Below are 22045 nucleotides of genomic sequence, written 5' to 3'. Positions count from 1 at the left end.
TCTTTACAGTCCCTAAGTCCAAAACAAATGTAAGGCAATGAACAGTATTGTACAGTGCATTCGGAAAGTATTCAGACCCCTTGACTTTTTCCACATTGTTATGTTCCAGCCTTACTCAAATGGATTGAATTGTTTTTTCCCGCCTCATCAATCTACACACAATACTCCAAAATGACAAAGCAAAAACAGGCTTGTAGATATTTAAAAAATATATATACAGTACCAGTCCAAAGCTTGAATGCCAAGAGTGTGCTGTCATCAAGACAAAGGGTGGCTACTTTGAAGAATCTCAAATATATTTTGATTTATTGAACCCTTTTTTTGTTACTACATGATTCGATACGTGTAATTTCATAGTTGTGATGTCTTCACTATTATTCTACAATGTAGAAAATAGTAAAAATAAAGAAATATCCTGGAATGAGTAGGTGTCCATATATATAATACACACACACACACACACACACACACACACACAGTGATGACAGGAGCTTGACAACCTTCCAGTCCTATTCAGTTAACAAAACATTTATTAGGGAAATCTGTACATGTGCACATGCATTGTAATTAAACAAAAATATATTGGTATCATTCAGGATCAACAGAGCGAAACTTATTAACACGTATTGCTATTATTACCTTGATGCAATATAAAATGTACACAGAACAATTTTATAAAAGATTATCTACTGTTAAGAGAACATTATGGCATGCAGATTACAGTATTGCTTTGAACAAAATATCTTACCTATCATTTCATAGAATGTCCAACTATTTGATGTGAACAGTTATTTTCCTATATTGATATTCATGAATTAAAGGATTTGAAACATTCAATAGAAAAGTTCAGTAGATGCACATGCTTTTCACATAATCTGATGTTACTTATATTTGTACTATATCTGCAATGGAACCTCCAAGTATATTTTCCACAGAGCATAAATTAATGGTAGGTCAAGTAAGTAGTGATGTTGCATAGTGATGTACTAGTTATGGTGATATGTTCTGTCATTACACATCCAGTTTTAATTGATTCAGACATATCAGAAGATATCATGCATTTCCTGTTCATTAGTACTATTACATTTTGTTTTGCCAATTTAACAGGCATTTAGTTGCATGGCTTAGATTGCTTCTCCACAAGAACAGCACAGATTAATGAATGGTCTCATACTGTAGATTCAGCTGGATTGGTCTATTTGGCACTGAGATCCACTATTAGGTGCTGGTAGGCTAGGGTGTTGCCTTTAAAGCTGGCTGCCAGCAGCATGTCTTTGTTGTCCACAGACACCAAGCTGAAGGCCCGGGGTGCTCTCATGTTGAGCTCCTGGAAGGGCTGGAAGCGCTGGGTGAGGTCATCCCACAGGTAAACTCGAGAGAAGGAGAAATCACTCCCTAGGAGAAGATACTGGCGGGGGCCCACAGTGAATGGATACACAGCCATGGAGCCACGTGAGGGCAGGGTCTGAATCTCAACATAGCGCTGCCCCTCCCATCGGAGAATCTTGGAGTCACCAATGAAGCGTGTAAGGCAAAGGTAGAGAACGTTGCGCACCCAGAAATGCTTGACCATCTGCACGTCGAAAGTCTCAGTGATTTGGGAATGAAAGGCAAACTGGCGCAGGCTGCGGTTCCACTGGTAAACCACTGGGGGCTGAGAGGCACTGGAGAGAATGAGACGCTGCTTCCCTTCCACATCTAGGAACTCCACATGGGTGTCACGATGCCAGGGATGAAGGGATTGGTGGGAGTAGAAACCGTTGCTGTTCCAGCGGTATATGCTCGTAGAGCCTGCCTTGGAACTGTCTGCCACGGCAAAGTACCACTCATCATCCAGCTGGAAGGTCTCAACAAAGTTGGGTTTCCTCACACGTGTGGTGTCAATGTCCTGAATCTTCACAAATCGCTGTGGGTCCTCTTCCCACCTGAAAAGGTGTCAACCAGGTCAGCCATCCCAAAATCATCATCACAAACATCTAATCGTAACACAATTTTGGCACATTTTCAATAAGGATTTACCCCAGTTTTTTACCCAAAAGGTTCAGACTTTTCTGCTTCTATCTACAAAGGCTGGCACCTGTGCCTCACTGGGCCATGGCTCTGGCAGACCTGTTCTAACTTGGGGCCAAGCCAGGCGGCTGGTACTTTTCAGCTGTCATTTACATAACACTTGATAACTGTGAACTTTAACACCTCACAAATCAACAGTCTTGAATTATGCATAAGTTGTTGATTGTGCTCGCCACTGGTTGAATCAACTATGTTTTCACGTAATTTCAATGAAATTACGTTGAACCAACGTTGAATTGACGTCTGTGCCCAGTGGAAAGTCTTAAGTGTCATACTCTGATGGAAACACAATTACACCAGAGCTTACATTAACATAAAACACTGGTGGCCCGCTGGTGTGTGGGTAAGTCTTAATGGAAAAGCGCCAATGGCTAAGAAAATTAACAAATCAATTACATTTAGCCTTTGATAAAGAATTGGAATAAGTCTCACTTGTAGATGTGGGATCCTCCAAAAAGTTGAGCCACAACCATGTAAAGAGTGTTGTTTATGACCACAGGCTTGCAGTAGACAGCGGAGCGAGCTAGGAGAAACAAAGAAGCAGAAAGCAGCAGGTTTAGCTGAATTCAGTTTCCTCTGTGTACTTAAAGATACAATGTAAAATCCCTTGGTCTATAACTAAGTGATAACAGTTGAATGCATTGGTTGTCTTGTGGCATGATTTGTTATATTAAAAAAGGCTTAAGTCAAAGAAGAAACTAACCTGTTATATTATGGTACATCCGGAAGACCATTTCCACATGATCCCATACAAACAGTGTACAGAACCCAGTATCAGGCTGGGCGAAGGCCACAAACTGATTGTTGTTGAATTCATAGGACTCCACTGACACAGACTGGAAGGGAAAAGTCTCATAAACGGCAAAGTCTACAGGGGAAGAGAGAGATGAGGATTATCAATCTATCAATTAAGTGCCTTGCTGACTGTGAAATTAATTTCAAGATGATTTGGGGCAAACCTGCACTGATACAGTTGAAGTCTCGTGGGGTGAGATCATGGATTCTGCGACCTTGGAACTCAAATGGGCTGGCACAGTAGATGGCAGGGACAGAGGTGTTGGTCTTCTCCATCCAGTCCACCAGCCACTTGATTTTACAGTCACAGCGGAATGAGTTACCCCGCAGGTCTCTGGGTAACACATAGAACAATAGAATGACAGTTCTTACAAAACTGTCTCGTAAGGATTCTTGGTAGCGCATTTTCAATTACAGCGCTGAATAAAGTTGTAATAACATGGTGATAACTTAGTTACTTCAAAAACATATCACAAGATGAAACCTATGATAAGGCTAACGTGTCCCTTTCAAAAAGTAGTGTACTTACAAGTCTGTCAAAATATCAAGATATTTGAAGAGTTCTCGTGGAAGGAACTGCAGGTTATTATTTGACAGAGAACTACAAGGGACAGAGATAAGATAAAATATATAATAATCATAACATGTCCATGCAATACGTAACAAGTATTCTTCCATTGATATTTACAGAGAAAAAGTCAGAAGATATACTCACAGGTGAGTCAAGGATTTAAGCCCTCTGAAGGTATGCTTTGACAGGGCTTGGACGTCATTGTTCTCTACAAATCTGATGAAAGCAATCATGATAATCAAGATACTTATAATAGAAAACATGCTTTGTGGTAGAACTGGGGGTCATTTGCTAATATACAGTACCAGTCTGTTTATAATTCCATGTGTTTTTTTCATAGTTTTGATGTCTTCACTATTATTCTACAATGTAGAAAACAGTAAAAAAAAATAAAGAAAACCCCTTGAATGAATCTGTGTGTCCAAACTTTTGACTGGTACTGTAATTCAATCAAGACCATTTAAATACATTGCCATGTCACTCATGGACAGTACACAGCCTTGTTTTCCATATTCAGAGTGTGATATTTGTCTTATTGAACCTGACTGTGTCTCCGTCTTTCCCTTATTTATTTACTTCAAAAGCCTGTTCCTAAGGGGAACATGTCCTGCAAACTTTGAGAGATTTCATTTAGCTTCCAGGGAATGCTTCCTGAATCTTAAGCAGCTATAATGGGAACGGACCTGTCTGCTGGCTGGACTGTCTGCAGTAAGAGCGGGACTAACCTTGAGGATAAGCCAAGTTGTAAGGAAAAGAGGGGGAGGGAATCTTTTACTGGCTGTGGTGCAAAGCGTCCAAAACAACCATTAATCATCCGCTCACATTTTTCTAATGGAGGTAACGTAGCAGGTGTACGTCTCTTGGGTATACTTAAAATCGAGAAATGACTTATAGGCAAAACTGCCCTGTCATCAGATAGTTAGTAGGGTGCCTCTACATGGGTTCAGGAATAAATATAGTCTGAGCCCTGTATCAAAGTTCAGCTGTTTGGACATTGAACTGAGCCACTTAGAAACTAAAAGAATGTTACTGTGCAAATGTTGCCAACTATCAAACAAGTTGTCGATTGGACAATATTTGGCTTAAGTTACTAATGCAAACATAGCTCTGTGAACTACCTGTAATACACAAATGACAACCACAATTAATCTCTACAAAACAATGCACACATGAGAATTTCTCATCGTATCACCAACATCTCCTTATTTTAGGATGATGAATCTATAATTTTAGTTAATGGAATGATGAAAGATAACCACAAGTGACAATTGGCTACAGGTGCATTCTCTGTCTTCATTCTGGATGTGTGAGGCATCCCAGGGCTACACTGTGTGAGCTCAGCCAGCCTGCAGTCAGTCTCCCATTTGGAGCAGCACTGAATATGAAGATATGAGTTCATTAGCATTCACAGTGAGGAGCCACCTCGGGTAGAGCTGGCTGGGTGCTGCAGAGCCCTGGGGCTGGGCTGCAGCCAGAGCCACACAATCACTTTATGGAGCCTAATGCATTGCTTACATGGAAAGCAGCAAATGCGATGGCATCAGCAACTTAATATTTCCTGGTGGCCAACTTCCTGTCAATTAACAAAACAGCATGCTCAGCTTTATCAGGCCACACAAAGGAAGGAAGACTAGTCTCTGGTAGGAGGAGGTTCAATATTCAATGTTACTTGAGCTTTCCTTGTTTGGCTGAGGACTGGACACCATAGTAATCTTTCATTGTAACACCACTTCCTCATTCTTTCAGATATGTTTGTTGAGCATATACAGTTGAAGTTGGAAGTTTACATACACCTTAGCCAAAAACACAAGCTCCTTCCTGAGCGGTATGACGGCTGCGTGGTCCCATGGTGTTTATACTTGCGTACTATTGTTTGTACAGATGAACGTGGTACCTTCAGGCATTTGGAAATTGCTCAAAAGGATGAACCAGACTTGTGGAGGTCTACAATTTTTTTTCTGAGTTCTTGGCTGATTTTTATTTTATTTTCCCATGATGTCAAGCAAAGAGACACTGCGTCTGAAGGTAGGCCTTGAAATACATCCACAGGTACAGTGAGGCAAAAAAGTATTTAGTCAGCCAGCAATTGTGCAAGTTCTCCCACTTAAAAAATGAGAGAGGCCTGTAATTTTCATCATAAGTACACTTCAACTATGACAGACAAAATGAGAAAAAAAATCCAGAAAATCACAGTGTAGGATTTTTAATGAATTTATTTGCAAATTATGGTGGAAAATAAGTATTTGGTCACCTACAAACAAGCAAGATTTCTGGCTCTCACAGACCTGTAACTTCTTCTTTAAGCGGCTCCTCTGTCCTCCACTCGTTACCTGTATTATTGGCACCTGTTTGAACTTGTTATCAATATAAAAGACATCTGTCCACAACCTCAAACAGTCACACTCCAAACTCCACTATGGCCAAGACCAAAGGGCTGTCAAAGGACACCAGAAACAAAATTGTAGACCTGCACCAGGCTGGGAAGACTGAATCTGCAATAGGTAAGCAGCTTGGTTTGAAGAAATCAACTGTGGGAGCAATTATTAGGAAATGGAAGACATACAAGACCACTGATAATCTCCCTCGATCTGGGGCTCCACGCAAGATCTCACCCCGTGGGGTCAAAATGATCACAAGAACGGTGAGCAAAAATCCCAGAACCACACAGGGGACCTGGTGAATGACCTGCAGAGAGCTGGGACCAAAGTAACAAAGCCTACCATCAGTAACACACTACGCCGCCGGGGACTCAAATCCTGCAGTGCCAGACGTGCCCCTCTGCTTAAGCCAGTACATGTCCAGGCCCGTCTGAAGTTTGGATGATCCAGAAGAAGATTGGGAGAATGTCATATGTCATATTTTGGTAAAAACTCAACTCGTTGTGTTTGGAGGACAAAGAATGCTGAGTTGCATCCAAAGAACACCATACCTACTGTGAAGCATGGGGGTGGAAACATCATGCTTTGGGGCTGTTTTTCTGCAAAGGGACCAGGACGACTGATCCGTGTAAAGGAAAGAATGAATGGGGCCATGTATCGTGAGATTTTGAGTGAAAACCTCCTTCCATCAGCAAGGGCATTAAAGATGAAACGTGGCTGGGTCTTTCAGCATGACAATGATCCCAACACACCGCCCGGGCAACGAAGGAGTGGCTTCGTAAGAAGCATTTCAAGGTCCTGCAGTGGCCTAGCCAGTCTCCAGATCTCAACCCCATAGAAAATCTTTGGAGGGAGTTGAAAGTCCGTGTTGCCCAGCAACAGCCCCAAAACATCACTGCTCTAGAGGAGATCTGCATGGAGGAATGGGCCAAAATACCAGCAACAGTGTGTGAAAACCTTGTGAAGATTTACAGAAAACGTTTGACCTCTGTCATTGCCAAGAAAGGGTATATAACAAAGTATTGAGAGAAACTTTGTTATTGACCAAATACTTATTTTCCACCATCATTTGCAAATAAATTCATTAAAAATCCTACAATGTGATTTTCTGGATTTTTTTCCTAATTTTGTCTGTCATAGTTGAAGTGTACCTATGATGAAAATTACAGGCCTCTCTCATCTTTTTAAGTGGGAGAACTTGCACAATTGGTGGCTGACTAAATACTTTTTTGCCCCACTGTACACCTCCAATTGACTCAAATGATGATCAGAAGCTTCTAAAGCCATGACATAATTTTCTGGAATTTTCCAAGCTATTTAAAGGCACAGTCAACTTAATGTCTGTAAACTTCTGACCCACTAGAATTGTGATACAGTGAATTATAAGTGAAATATTCTGTCTGTAAACAATTGTTGGAACAATTACTTGTGTCATGCACAAAGTAGATGCCCTAACCGAATTGCCAAAACTGTAGTTTGTTAACAAGAAATTTGTGGAGTGGTTGAAAAATGAATTTGAATGACTCCATCGTACGTGTATGTAAACTTCCGACTTCAAATGTATGTGTGTATGTGTGTGTGTGTGTGTGTGTGTGTGTGTGTGTGTGTGTGTGTGTGTGTGTGTGTGTGTGTGTGTGTGTGTGTGTGTGTGTGTGTGTGTGTGTGTGTGTGTGTGTGTGTGTGTGTGTGTGTGTGTGTGTGTGTGTGTGTGTGTGTGTGTGTGTGTGTGTGTGTGTGTGTGTGTGTGTGTGTGTGTGTGTGTGTGTGTGTGTGTGTGTGTGTGTGTGTGTGTGTGTGTGTGTGTGTGTGTGTGTGTGTGTGTGTTTGTGTGTGTTTGTGTGTGTGTGTGTGTGTGTGACTGAATGAAGGCACAAAGTGGGACACTTACAGGTACTGCAGGTGTGCCAGACCTGCAAAGGCATCATCAGCCACCACAGTGAAGGTATTGGAGTTCAGAAGACTGCAGAAATGTAGAGAAAGGGAGAGGTTTACAAAATACTGGAATTAAATGTTTCACTTTCCATTTAATGTCCAGAAAAATACTGCTGGAGAGGTTAGAAGACATCTTACTCAATACTGGTACTGTAAATGTGTATTTATTTACACTTGATTGCAAATGGACACAATTAGTGTACAAAGCATCTCCTCCAGTAAAAAATAAATCACTTGAATTTGTGTGGAGTGGACATAGGAAGAATTACTAAATTTAAAGGCAGTGATCAAGTATTCAATATACATAGTATGGGTCGGCCTTAATATGAACTGAAACCACTTAATCTTAACACACACACTCCATTGAATCTGCGTAGACAGATAAGCCATTGTTTAAATAGAAGAGAACTGAAGGGAGTCAGTCATGGGTGATGACACTGATACAGAGCCACTTTACTCACTAATGCCATGTCACCACTGTTTTCAATAACAGTATATTTCAAGAGATTTATAGTGATTGTATTGTTGAACAAATGTTACTTCACAACTTGTACATCTTATGTAATTTCAGTTCCTTTCAGAAAGTATTCACACCTCTTAAGTTAACTTTTTCCATATTTTGTTTTACATCCTGAATAAAACATTGATTCAATGTATATTTTGTGTCACTGAATAACCCATAATTTCAAAGTGGAATTTTGTTGATTTTTTTTTACAATTAATAGAAAATGTAAAGCTGAAATATCAACTCAAGACAATTATTCAACTCCTTTATTATGGCAAGCCTAAATAAGTTCAGGAGTAAACATGTGTTTTACATATCGCATAGTAAGTTGAATGGACTCATTCCGTGTTTAATAAGTGGTTAACATTATTTTTTAATGACTACCCTATCTCTGCACCCTACACATACAATTATCTGTAAGGTCCCTCAATTGAGTAGTACATTTCAAGCACAGATTCAACCACAAAGACCAGGGAGGTTTTTCAATGGCTTGCAAAGAAGGGTACCGATTGGTAGATGTGTAAAAAATAAAAAAGCAGACACTGAACATCCATTTGAGCACGGCAAAGTTATTAATTTGGCTTTGGATGGACACACAGTCACTACAAAGATACAGGACACAGGAGGTTGGTGGCACCTTAATTGGGGAGGACGGGCTCCTGGTAATGGTTGGAGCAGGATGGGTGGAATGGTATCAAAAACAAACATGTGGTTTCTATGTGTTTGATGCCATTCCATTCCAGACATTAGTGTGCCATCCTCCCTTCAGCAGCCTCCACTGATAAAGGCATCCTTCCTAACTCAGTTTCCGGAGAGGAAGGAAACTGCTCAGGGATTTCACCATAAGGCCAATTGTCAGTTTAATGGTTGTGATATGAGAAAACTGAGGATAGATCAACAACATTGTAGTTACTCCACAGAGTGAAAGAAGGAAGCCTGTACAGAATACAAATATTCTAAAACATGCATCCTGTTTGCAACAAGGCACTTAAATATTACTGCAAAAAAAGTTGCAAAGAAATACACTTTTTTGCCTTGAATACAAAGTGTTATGTTTGCGATAAATCCAACACAACACAACACATTACTAAGAACCACTCGTCATATTTTCAAGCATGGTGGTGGCTGCATCATGTTTTGGGTATGCTTGTCATTGCCAAGGATTAAGGTTGAATAAAATGGAAATAGGATGAAAATAAATGGAACAGCTATAAGCACAGACAAAATGCTAGAGAAAATCGTGTTTCAGTCTGCTTTCCAACAGACACTGGGAGATGAATTCCCCTTTCAGCAGGACAATAACCTAAAGCACAAGGCCAAATCTACACTGGAGTTGCTTACCAAGATGACATTGAATATTCCAGTGGCCTAATTGAAAATCTATGGCAAGACTTGAAAATGGCTTTCTAGCAACTTGACAGATCTTGAACCATTTTAAAAAGAATAATGACTTAAATATTTTACAATCCAAGTGTGCAAAGCTCTAAGATTTACCAAAAAAAGACGCACAGCTGTAATCGCCACCTACGGTGCTTCTACAAAATATTGACTCAGGGGTGTGAAAACTTATGTAAATTAGATCTTTCTATATAATTTTCAAAACATATGCTACAATGTCTACAAGCATGTTTTGACTTTGTCATTGTGTGGTATTGTGTGGTGATGGGTGAGATTTTTCTTGATTTATTCAATTTTGAATACAGACTGTAACACAACAAACAGTGGAGTAAGTCAAGGGGTATGAATACTTTCTGAATGAACTGTATATGTTTAGCCCTCCAACATCTATTATCCTGATTTGCCTCCAAAACAACCAACGAGATTGGTCAAGCTGAATTTTTGTTGTTGTACAGAAGATGTGTTTTGGAGAGAACATGTTTAGCATTTTCATTGACCCAAGCCACAGAAGTTAAGTTGAGACTGCTCTAATTCCTCTACCTCAGACAGTAAGGGTGAGGATAGAATGATGGGACATGCATGAATACTCACAGGAACTGCAGCAGGTGCAGGTGGGAGAAGGCTCCCTCTGGGATTGTAGTGAAGGCTGCATTCACCATTGTCCTGAGAAGTACAGACAATCAACTTATCATCCAGGCTCTATCAACTAACATTAAGTCAATGTCATCATGCTTATCATATAAAATCCAACCCCCATTGTGCACAAGGGCTTGTTGTTCCACGCTAAATGTGTATATGTTGCCAGTCAGCCACATATGTTTTTGTGATGTATTCATGAGAATAACATGTTTATGAGCATAGCTTTTGGTTTAAAAAATTCTGGTCACAGACTTTTAGTTTTTGTACATTTGAAGGGGAGAAATAAGAATTGTTAGGGCCTGATGGATGTTGGTGCTGCATCCCACCTAATCAATATGAGTGGACAGAGACTGCAAGGGGATGTCCTCCCTAGTCCCCAGGCACAGTCAATCTATTGACAGAACTAAACATGCAGAACGGCATGTTTTACCAGGAGCTCATGCGGCTCAATCTGTATTACCATTTGAATTTCAAGGAGGGCGAAATCTTTTGAAACTAGGACACACAGTTTCTTTATTCACAGGTTCCTGTATTCATCACTTTAAAATTGAGGCTACCTCCACCTTGTAGTGCTTGTGCTCTTCAATTCCCCAAGCTCTTTAAATACAAGAACATTATGTTCAATTACAGAAAGATAATACATTGAGTCAATATCAACTAAAATCAAAGTAAACATATAACTAAAATGTAACCATACTGAGTCCTATGCTACAGAATCTATTACATTATTGTCATTCCAATTACTGTGCACTATTTATCTAACCTTTGTAAGGTTACTCTCCCTTGTAGGACATGCATGTCTTTTGCTGTGAATCTGTTGTAAGTCCCAGGAGGGCTAAGGCACATCCCATTGCTCTACTCCAATCAATGTAGTCTAATTTCTGCTAGCTCTCCCTGACTTCTGTCCAAGGATGAGGAGAGACTGAGGCACAGGGACACAAAGTGCCCATTTGTCATATTTCATTAGCATGTCGTGGCTGACCTAGCCCTGTCCATCAAAACACACAAGCCATGGTGAACCTGCTCCTTTCTTTCTCTTAAGTCTCTTTAAAATCAGACACACGTTCTTGAGGAGCTCAAACACCATCTTGCTCTCTTGATAATGGCATTTTCAGAGACACAGTTCACTGTTGTTTAGAAAAGATAACAGTGGTATAACTTAAGAAGTTACAAAAAAAGGATCAGTGATTTTATACAGTATAAGCTTTTGGAAACCAGACACAGTAGAATATATTGTAAAAGCCCAAATGACCTTGTTGTAAAAGTGTAGCCTAATGTAAGGTCAACAGGCTAGTCCATGAATTATTAAGTAATCTGTAAAAACCATGCATGACATCAGATCTTCCATCTAGTAAGTCTTTATGTACATTATCAACAGCTGGTTTTATAATTTTGGAATGAAATGTAAGGAATAGACCAAAAAGCAGAGAGAGTATACAGGAACAGACAGAGTGATCAATGTTGTACTCACAGAGAGATGATCCCAGGGGGAAAGCTCTTGGGGATAGCCTTGGTATCCACACAGAAGGCACTGTCTTTGGTGCAGGAGCAGGTGACAGGACAGCGGGGGATTTTGGGGACCCTCTTGGCCCCTGTCTCCCCCACCAGGCAGAGAAGCAGACTTAGGCCAGCCAACAGCCTCAGCCATTCCGGGACCCTTCTCGATCCGGCATCCAGCATATTTCCTCTTTGGATGGACAGATGGACAGGAACTAGTGACAAAGACTGCTGAGCCTCAAGAAGTTGGGTTTTCTCTGGTTACCTTGTAGCAGCAGCAGTGGTAGTGTTGATGCTGAGATATCAAATGACTGAAGATTTGGAGAGGCAGTTCAAAAGAGAGAGAAGCAGAGAGTGAGAGAGCAGAGCCAGAGAGGGGGCATATTCACTGTGTGTGTGTGTGTGTGTGTGCTCTGCAGCTTCCCTGGATGTGTGTGTGTTCTCCCTAGAGCTGCGGTCAGAGCGCAGACTGCGGGAGTGAGGCAGCAATTCCCCGCGTTAGGACCTGTACGCAGCACCGCTGACTGAATTATTTACTATCTCACAGAAGCCTTAAAGATATGGCCAGAGAGGCAGCCAGACAGGGGGAGGGGAGAGGAGAGGAGCAACAAGGGCAGTAGCTGGGAGGGAATGGAAGGGTGAGGAGGCTCTGGGATCTTCACACTCTGCCGCGGACACACACAGCTCTCTCTCTCTCGCAACTTGACAGTATACAGACACCAAAATCAGAAATAAGACTTTTGAAACAATACTTTACCAAGTTATATTTTTATATGAAAGTTCATTTGTATTGTAAAACATGTACTGGCTATTACATGAATCAGCAATTTACAGTTTGTTCAGATTTCAGATGGAGGCACAACACATTTGGCCTCTTACTTTTTATTTACACGTAGGCCAACGTGTGTAGATCTGGAGGATGTTCCGGAGCATAAACAACCCATATTAGAACCTATAGAATTCCATTGAATCCTTTAGAATCTGAAAATATGGGAAACAGAGTTGCATACCCACACAGTGGAGCTGTTGGCCATATAATGGAGCTGTGTGGCTCCAGCAGCCAGTAGTTTGGTGGCAGCCGTGAGAGGAGTCAGAGCTGCAGTGCCAGGCACAGCCAGCTTTCCCACACATCAACACTGTTTTCACGAACAGATAGCAACCACCTTTGAGTCTGCTGGGCACTGTCTACAATTATCATGTTGCCTAGGTCCCAACACGCTGCTCTGTTTCAGACAGGCAATAATAGAGGAATTCTATGTGGTGTTCAACAGTGCTCCATTCTATCCCATTTCCACTCCAGGGACAATTTAACTATAGGGCATCAATATTCAGAGTACATATCAGGAAACATTTACATTGGTAGGAAAAAGACGAGAAACACTGCCATGTCAACTAACTACAACTGCTGCTAAATCAACGTGGTCTCAGGGCAATTCATATTATTGTGTACGTAAATCTGACACCCCATTTACTATGATATATTGAGTTATGTTAGTTTACATTATGAATGGAATAGCAGTTGTAAAATATTATACATCTGTCTCTGAGACCAGGTTGCTTGTTGAGCTGCAACAACAAAGGAAAATGATGGGGGAAATTTACATTGAAAGTTAGGGTAACCAAAACGACAAAGTTTAGGTGAATTTATGTAGCATGTAAGGTGATTGGGTTACATTTAGAATAATTGGAAGGGTTAACACTCATCCTCCCAGACCTCCCTGTTTTCATCTCTGTCTAAAGTAACTAGACCATTAGTAGGTATCATACGTAAAGTATGTTTCGTTTGGCTCTGAGACCAGGTTGCAAAAACAGCAAACATTTACAGCAACTGATCTACTACCTTTGCATGCAATGGTATTGTTTGTATGTGTGTTATTAATTTGTAGTATGACCTAAAATAAAGGGACATCCTACTACAAATTACATCTTCATAAAAATATTTGTTTACCCCTTTAAAGTCTACCTGGAAGATTCATATACTTTAGAGTTGATGAAATGGCACACCTGTCAGGTTTTTCAGTCACTACTGCCTCCCTGCCCCAGCCCTATATCTCATGTCATCTAGCATACATTGAGGGGAAAAAAACATTACTAACACCTGCTCTTTCCATGACAGACTGACCAGGTGAATCCAGGTCAAAGCTATGATCCCTTATTGATGTCACTTGTTAAATCCACTTCAATCAGTATAGAGGAGACAGGTTAAAAAAATATTTTTAAGCCTTGAAACAATTGAGACATGGATTGTGTATGTGAACCATTCAGAGGGTGAATGGCCAAGACAAAATATTTAAGTGCCTTTGAACGAGGTATGATAGTAGGTGCCAGGCTCACCGGTTTGTAGCAAGAACTGCAACACTGATGGGTTTTTCACGCTCAACAGCTTCCCGTGTGTATCAAGAACGGTCCACCACCCAAAGGACATCCAGCCAACTTGACACAACTGTGGGAAGCATTAGAGTCAACATGGGCCAGCATCCCTGTGGAGCGCTTTCGACACCTAGAGGGGCTGTAACACAGTTTAAGCTGTCTAAAGCCCTGTTTATACCTGGCGCTAACATGCATCATTTGTCCTGATCTTGTTCACTTTCTGATTGTGCCCACATGTTTTGACAGGTGTAGACAATAAAAAACGCATTGTGATGGTACACAATGTGTATGGATGTGTATGGATATCTCATATGTAGACAGATGTGGAGAGTAAAACCATTTCCAGAATTTTCCTGCCTTCTAAAATCATTGACAGGTGGCAACATGGACGTATGGCATCAGTGTCTTAAAAAATGTACATTTTGAAATAATATCTGACAAATCATTTGCATACAGGAAAATCTGGTCACAATGCAGACAGTGGGTGGATAAAAAAACATTAGCACCATCTGTAGACGCATGTCTGAAAAAGTGGCCACAATCAGAATGTAAACAAGATCAGGACAAAGGACCCATGTTAGCGCCAAGTATAAGCGAAGCATAAAATAAATAACAATGAGAACATTCTAACAACGTTTGAGCGTGGAGAGTGCCATACTTTAGACAAAACAGGCTGCCTGCTGTAGAGCACAGCAGCAGACATGAGGAGAAAACTTTGAGATTAGACTTGTTCCTACAAGCACAGCAGCTTTCTCTGTCCAGTCAGCACGTCTCCAACAGTTATAGCATAAACAGTTGTGCTTTTGGACTTCAACATTTCGGCTTTCCTGCAATTGAGATCGAAATCTAAAGACCTTGGAATAGAAGCAGTTTACGGTGTAAAGTCTGGCAAGTTTAGAGTTCAGAGCTACAGAGCCCTCTTTTCTTCTCTACCAGACTGTGCTCCTCCCCCCACCATTCCCCCTCCTGTGTGGCACGTGTATTCTGAATTAAAGCTATTCAACTCTCTGTTGAAGCCTTTTCAGTGACCTCATTGCCCTGGCCTGTTACCTGTGGGGATCAGACGTGTTTGGATAACTGCTACTGTGCGTCACTGGCATGACTCAGTGTTTAACATTGACTTTTTAAAATTCATATTCTAACCCACATCCGAAGCCAGGGCCAAGCAGCCTGAAGAAGGCTCTCTGTCCTTGCTGCCATGTGTCTGGCTTTCACAGCCTCCCTCTGGCTACATATGAAGTAAGATGCTTCCTGTTTCACCTCAGTTACTGTTGTGCTCTCGGAAAATCCAGCTGTCCCAGGTAATGCATTTGCACAGGTGGTCTCACTCAGCCATGTTCAGACTCCACTTAGACATATGCACACAGGTGTCACTAGCTATGCAACGGAGAAACTTCTCAAAGTAATACCAGCAACATAGTAATTCCAGTACAGTAAGTCTTCTGTACGCCCAAATGAAACTAGTCTGGTTGGAAATGTTTCCCAAAGTGGATATAAAAAGGCAGTGGTGCCAGCCAGCCACAAACTAACAGCCAGGGAGTTTACGTCTCCCATCAATAAAATGAGTCCTTACCTTATTGTAACATGCTAATAGAGCCGAAAGAGAAAGTCCTGAAGGAGCAACAGCATCCCCAATGAGTCGGGTGCAAATGCATCCAACCACTAAACCAGGTGACCAAGAAATCCAATAAGGTAAGTGTAACAGGTCGCGTCTGACAATTCTGTCACTTTTGACGACTGTCTTTATCAGCCAATTCAAATGTAAAAATAAAATAAAAAATAAGCTTCAGATGATTTCATATTAGGCAATACAGGTGAAAACTGAGGATAAAACCTGCTTGCTGCAGAGCAGATTACATTTTAGGGGTGCAGCAGGTAGGTTGTAATGCTCATGCTCTGCAGAAAGGGGATATGACCCTTTGTTTTGTGACAGAAATCCTATAAAATAAAAAACCATAACAAAACCCTTTTTCAAACAGAAGTCTAATACTGTATGTTGTCTTGCTGGAGCTCAGTTACACATAGGAAGGCATTTCAGTCAGGCACTCTCATCCCGACTCAATTCAATTAAAGAGCTTACAAAGATATATGGCTCAGGGCAGGCCAAGTGATCTGATTAGTTCTGAGAACAACGACCCTGCTGTGATTCATTCCCTTCCCAATCTCGTCACTCACTCTGACTAGCAGAGGGAACATGCAAAGGACTCGCTGCAGCCAGCCGGGAAATAGAACCAAGTTGAGAAATGCGCCCTGGGGTAGGCTAGAGTATCGTCCAGGAGACATGTGACACTATCCACACCAATCTGTCACACCATCAATAACTGGTGTGTCAAATAGCTCAAAGAAACTGGGAAGGATGGATGGGAGGTACCACAATGGGAATGTCTGCCAACCTTTTGACCTTTTATTGACTAGATTTGCATCTTCGGTTTTTGTAGGATTCAGACAGTGTAACAGATGATAAAAGATGGTGATGTAGGGGAGGATGTAGATGGTTACACTAGGATGAACAGAAACCTGGCATTAATGGAAAACAGAAGCACATAGTAAATAAAGGGCAAACACCCAATCTGAAATAATCCAAACACTACAGTGTTACACAATTAGCAAATACAGGTGCACTTCTATGTACAACAATCAAACAATATAAATCTACATAACGATACAAAGTAAATACCTTTGCCGCCACACACCACATTCATGCAATACGGAGTCAATAACTCATCTCTAGTGGTCCGTGCTGATTGGTTTAAAAAGGATGAAGCATTTAAGCTTTTTCAGATTGACATGATCGTTCTTAATGAGCTTCGATTGAGTGGTATGGCACCCCCCCCCCGGTAGGTAGGGGGAGTGGGAGGGGTTTTGTACATGGTGTCTTCATCTTTTACTGGGAAAACAGATTACTATTGTCATATACCACTGAAGCTCTAAGTAAACAACTTTAATCAATCTCGTGTCCATCCAGATCTCAATTTCCACCTCCTTTCCAAGATAGTGAGTTAGGGCATTTCTGTTGAGCAGCATTTTGATGTTGATATTTTGAAACTGAATTACCAGAGGAGCTCAGATATCCTCCAACAACCAAACATCATGTTTGCATCATAGCTTGATATCATGCAGTACTATCCAGAGCAACCATCTCCCTCCTTGAGCTGAGCTGTCATAAAAGATAGGTGATATGCCTCTTGGGAGTTGGATGTGTTGAAGGAATGCATGTGCAGGTATCCTCCTGCCCATGGGGACAGAGGAGAAAGGCTTGGCACACCAGTTGATCCTATTTGATAAAGGGCCTGACAAGCCCAGATTATATGTCTTAGCCTGGAGGAGGTGTCTGACTCATTCCAACGCAGAAGAAAGTTGATCCGGTGAGAAAGAAGAGGGGCCATGCCTGCAGGCATCACTTTTGTGAAGAGGCCAACACGCCTTGTCAACCTGACACAGCCATCTGCTGGTAGCTTTACACCCACCTACACAAAACCACTGTTCTCCATCTCCTCTTCCCCAACCACACCCACACTACCAGACTCCATAAATGCTTGAGTCAAGTAGCTTCTTGCCACAGTGTCCCCTCCAGTCCAACCTCTTTCACAGTCATAATCCCTCATTCATGGAATGAATTAGTCACCATATGTTTTCACAAAATATAGACTTGAAAACATTTAACATTTTCAGAGTGGCTATTAATAGGTGATGGAATGTCACTGCATGGGTTAGTTGTCCCGTTCTCTGTCTCTCTGTGACGTGTGAATGCCAGGGTTTATTCTTTCACTTTGAGCACAAGACCACTTCCATGATGAGCATGGAGGGAGGAGCAGGGCAGGAAGTGAGAGACAATACTGTGACGGCCAGTGAGGGACAACCTAACTGACTGTTGGGGTTAGTGTAGAGCAAGGCCTTTCCTGGACAGGCCTTGCTCTACGCTAAACCCTATTGTCAGTTCTGTCCCAGGGCACTGGCGGCCTGTCACAGACACAGCCATCCCACAGACATGGGCCCTGCCAACAGCTGTCATATTGACCTCTGTATGCTGTTAGAGATTCTACACTATACTGATAAGACTGCTGCTTTCTTTATCCTTTTGTTTTGAAAACATTTACATCATAAAAATGACATATAATGTACCACTGCAAACTATGTTGCAAGAACTGAACTACACCCAAAAACCACAATGGCCACAGTCGGATAAAAACCCAGACGATCATCAACTCCTAACCCTCAATAAAGAGGATGGAGAAACAACCCACCAGACAAAGTAAAATATATAATTTCTGACGTTATTTTAGGATTCAAAACATAACTGAGTAATTCACAGCCCACATTTATCTCCCTTGTTTGTGCTTCAAAATGGTTATTTTGATTCGTCTGTGTTGGTTACAGCTCATTGTAGGTGACATGGTCTTAGTGGCTGTTAAAGAGCTCTAACAGCTCTGACAGCACAGTGCCCCCACACTCTGGAAAGTGCCAGTGCCCCCCTTGCTCTGGACACTGCCCACTTCACTATGGCAGTGCCCCCCTCGCTCTGGACACTGCCCACTTCACTATGGGCAGTGCCCCCCTCGCTCTAGGCAGTGCCCGCCTCATTCTGTGGGCCCTGCATGTGTAGACACTCTGCCTTTAAGACAGGAGACAGGCCTCAGTCTCCTCCACAACACATAGCAGATGGAAGCTGGCCGAATTGATATTCATGAGCCCCTGCATTGTCCCACTCCCCTTTGTTCCCTTCTACCCCTCATGTGCAATGACAACCCCCTCCACTTTTCTCCTCCCTTGTTCCCATAAATAATTGTCTCAATTGCAATGAAACAGCCAGAGGCGCACAACAACAGGCTGATGTCACCACTCCTCTCTCTGGTGGAGGCTTTAATAAGCAAGTTTCCCCCGCCACCTTCCCAAGCCCCACTCTCAATTGAAGCTGAGTAATGATGGCTGATTGACAATGCGTCACCTCCGTGGGGAATCTGCAAGGTGAAGAGCAGGTCATCTGTCAGTCCTGACAGGCCACAAATTGTGGACAATAATGGAGGGTTTCTGTAGCTTGAAAAAACACAGAGACAAGGAGCCCAAACTTCAATAAATCAAGACAACTTAAATGAACAAGAAAATAAATAAATTCATCTGAGTCCCCACAGTCATGGTCAGTGTTAAAACACCAATGACTAAACCAGCACTGTGTGGAATCATTACGCATCTTAATTAAAATTAAATCAGATATTTTCTTGAGGCTAAAGCAGTTATTTAAACAAATATTTTCCAGGCTTTAAATGAAGACTCATTATTGACTGTTATTTCTCACACTTTTGCTTGTTTTCTCAGTCTCAAAGACTCCACTGTGAAAAAAACTGCATAGACCAACATATGCTGGTCACTACTGCTGGTTTTGCTGGTGACCAGCCTTCGCTGTGTTTTGGACACTGGTGACCAGCATATGCTGGTATGCTGGTTAACAGCATACCAACATAAACTGGTTACCAGTAAATGCTTACTTACGAGCCCCTAACTAACAATGCAGTTTAAAAAAAATACAGATAAGAATAAGAAATAAAAGTAACAAGTAATTAAAGAGCAGAAGTCATTAGAGACGGTAGTGGCAACATTACGTACAAAATAAGTAATTTTTTATTTGACAAAAACACAAATAAACACACTAAAAAACAAAATCGATTGGGGACACATAAACGTCTGCCTTCTTCTCCGGGGCCATTATTACCAGGCCTACATTATGCAGGCTTGCAAATGTATGTTTAATTCCTATTGGAATCCAGAAAGTGGGGATATCCAACAGTTAAAACTTCTATTCACCCACAATCTGCATTCAGAATGACTGGCAAGGTTAGAAAGACAAATAAAAGAGACAGCCTAGGAACAGTGGGTTAACTGCCTGTTCAGGGGCAGAACGACAGATTGTCAGCTCAGGGGTTTGAACTTGTAACCTTCCGGTTATTAGTCCAACGCTCTAACCACTAGGCTACCCTGCTTAATCGTATTACTTTGTTACTTTTAGATTACTTTCCCCTTAAACAATTCCGCCACTTTTCAACATCATATTCATTATCTCCAGCACAATACCAGTGTCTACATGTGAAAATATAAGAAGAAAGGTCCTAAAACATGCTTCTCTGTGACATCACAGGTTAGGATTAAAAGTAAGAAAATCTGTGATTTTCAAAACTCGTAATGAGTTCCTAGCCAGAGGGAGGGTGTCTTCTTGCTCCCCACGTCACCGTGAATCTCATAGTGTTTGAAAATCAGTTTTTAAAATGAGGTTGAAAAGTGGTGGAGTTGCCCTTTAAGAGGCATTAGAAGAAGACACAAATGCATATTACCAAGAAAATTACATCTATTGCAAGATAAATTAATGTTTGAGGTTACATAGCTGGCCATAAATGAATGTTGCATTTCAGTTTATATGTAGGTGTTGTAGGCTTCTTTTAACCCATTACCTTCTCCTACAGATATAACCTAATTGTATTATCTTTACATTAAAAACCAAAGTCTGTCAGATTTCCAGTCATTACAATTAATTGAATACCCCTTGATCTTCAAGAATATGACTTGGAAATATGTAAATATAGATTAGCGTAACCCATAAACTAAGGACTTACAGTGGGGCAAAAAGGTATTTAGTCAGCCACCAATTGTGCAAGTTCTCCCACTTAAAAAGATGAGAGGCTTGTAATTTTCATCATAGATACATTTCAACTATGACTGACAAAATGAGAAAAAATAATCCAGAAAATCTTGGCCATAGTGGAGTTTGGAGTGTGACTGTTTGATGTTGTGGACAGGTGTCTTTTATATTGATAACAAGTTCAAACAGGTGCCATTAATACAGGTAACGAGTGGAGGACAGAGGAGCCTCTTAAAGAAGAAGTTACAGGTCTGTGAGAGCCAGAAATCTTGCTTGTTTGTAGGTGACCAAATACTTATTTTCCACCATAATTTGCAAATAAATTCATTAAAAATCCTACAATGTGATTTTCTGGATTTCTTTTCTCATTTTGTCTGTCATAGTTGAAGTGTACCTATGATGAAAATTACAGGCCTCTCATCTTTTTAAGTGGGAGAACTTGCACAATTGGTGGCTGACTAAATACTTTTTTGCCCCACTGTATTAGCCTTTAACCTACTCTGCTGTTGATGATTTTGTTGTCATGGAGGACTTATTGGTCTCATTGCTTGGAGTTGAAAAATAAATGCTACTCTCATGGAATGGCATGCTTTGAGCACTACTGAAGTGCTATTTGCATGTGAAAAATGTATTCCAAACGCTGCATTTGGTATAGCCCTTCGTGTAGCCAACAAAAGCCTATTCCTGATCTTTTCCCACAATCCATCAAACGCATTTGGTGTGTTAGACGTCTCTGACTTGTGGTCAGACTTGCTCAGGCGGAACAAATGTACATTTACGACCTTTTTACCATACGGATTTGAAAGATATTCAGAAAACTGAAAAGGTGTCAGATCGCTTTCGCAAATATCCTTTCTGGATTTAAAAGTAATCCTAGAAGTAATCTAGTTTTTCACAATATTATTGCTTGTGATATACCAGATTAGTTAGTTTTTTTATAATCAGTTACAAGTAAGAGATTAATCCGTTATTCCCCAACCCTGCTGTTCCGACGAGTTTGACATTTTGGCTGGTCTGAGGCTGGCTTTTTCAGCAGGGTCAAAAGCACATCCAAATAACAACAAAGAACAATAAATGATGCTTGAAGACATCATCCAGTGTAGCCTGTATACCAAAATAAACAGATATTAAACACTAGTCTTATTTTAACACGGTGCTCATAAATCAGATGCACCCCAAGCCAGTATGAAACTATTAGTAGAGCCCTGATCATATCACTGTTGCTGTACTGAACACTAACTAATTAACTTTGCCCCACCCAA

At 41.1% G+C, this 22045-nt stretch overlaps 1 protein-coding gene across 1 annotated transcript; it reads right to left on the bottom strand.

Annotated features, from left to right (window-relative positions):
* Positions 1-507: 507 nt before the first annotated feature.
* On the bottom strand, positions 508-14165 carry LOC112248454 (leucine-rich repeat LGI family member 3). Its single transcript, XM_024417486.2, has 10 exons — positions 14120-14165; positions 11760-12096; positions 10241-10312; positions 7703-7774; positions 3581-3652; positions 3395-3466; positions 3030-3199; positions 2774-2938; positions 2503-2593; positions 508-1925 (listed from the first exon to the last, which is right to left on the bottom strand). The coding sequence occupies exons 2-10, from the start codon at positions 11966-11968 to the stop codon at positions 1196-1198; spliced, it is 1653 nt and encodes a 550-aa protein (XP_024273254.1). The 5' UTR covers positions 11969-12096; positions 14120-14165; the 3' UTR covers positions 508-1195.
* Between the last annotated feature and the right edge of the window lie 7880 nt (positions 14166-22045).

The sequence above is a fragment of the Oncorhynchus tshawytscha genome, linkage group LG04, assembly GCF_018296145.1.
Source record: "Oncorhynchus tshawytscha isolate Ot180627B linkage group LG04, Otsh_v2.0, whole genome shotgun sequence".
In the NCBI taxonomy this organism is placed as follows: Eukaryota; Metazoa; Chordata; class Actinopteri; order Salmoniformes; family Salmonidae; genus Oncorhynchus; species Oncorhynchus tshawytscha.
The sequence above is the reverse complement of the archived record's forward strand: the minus strand, read 5'-3'. Positions and strand labels throughout refer to the sequence as shown.

What these genes read in the sequence shown, in the direction of transcription:
- LOC112248454 (XM_024417486.2), bottom strand. Translation starts at nt 11,968, where the DNA reads ATGCTGGATGCCGGATCGAGAAGGGTCCCGGAATGGCTGAGGCTGTTG. An exon ending in CTGCACCTGCTGCAGTTCCT is followed by an intron (nt 7,775 to 10,240) that starts GTGAGTATTCAT and finishes ACATTTCTGCAG; the next exon opens with TCTTCTGAACTCCAATACCT. An exon ending in CTTCAACTGTATCAGTGCAG is followed by an intron (nt 2,939 to 3,029) that starts GTTTGCCCCAAA and finishes CTTCCCCTGTAG; the next exon opens with ACTTTGCCGTTTATGAGACT.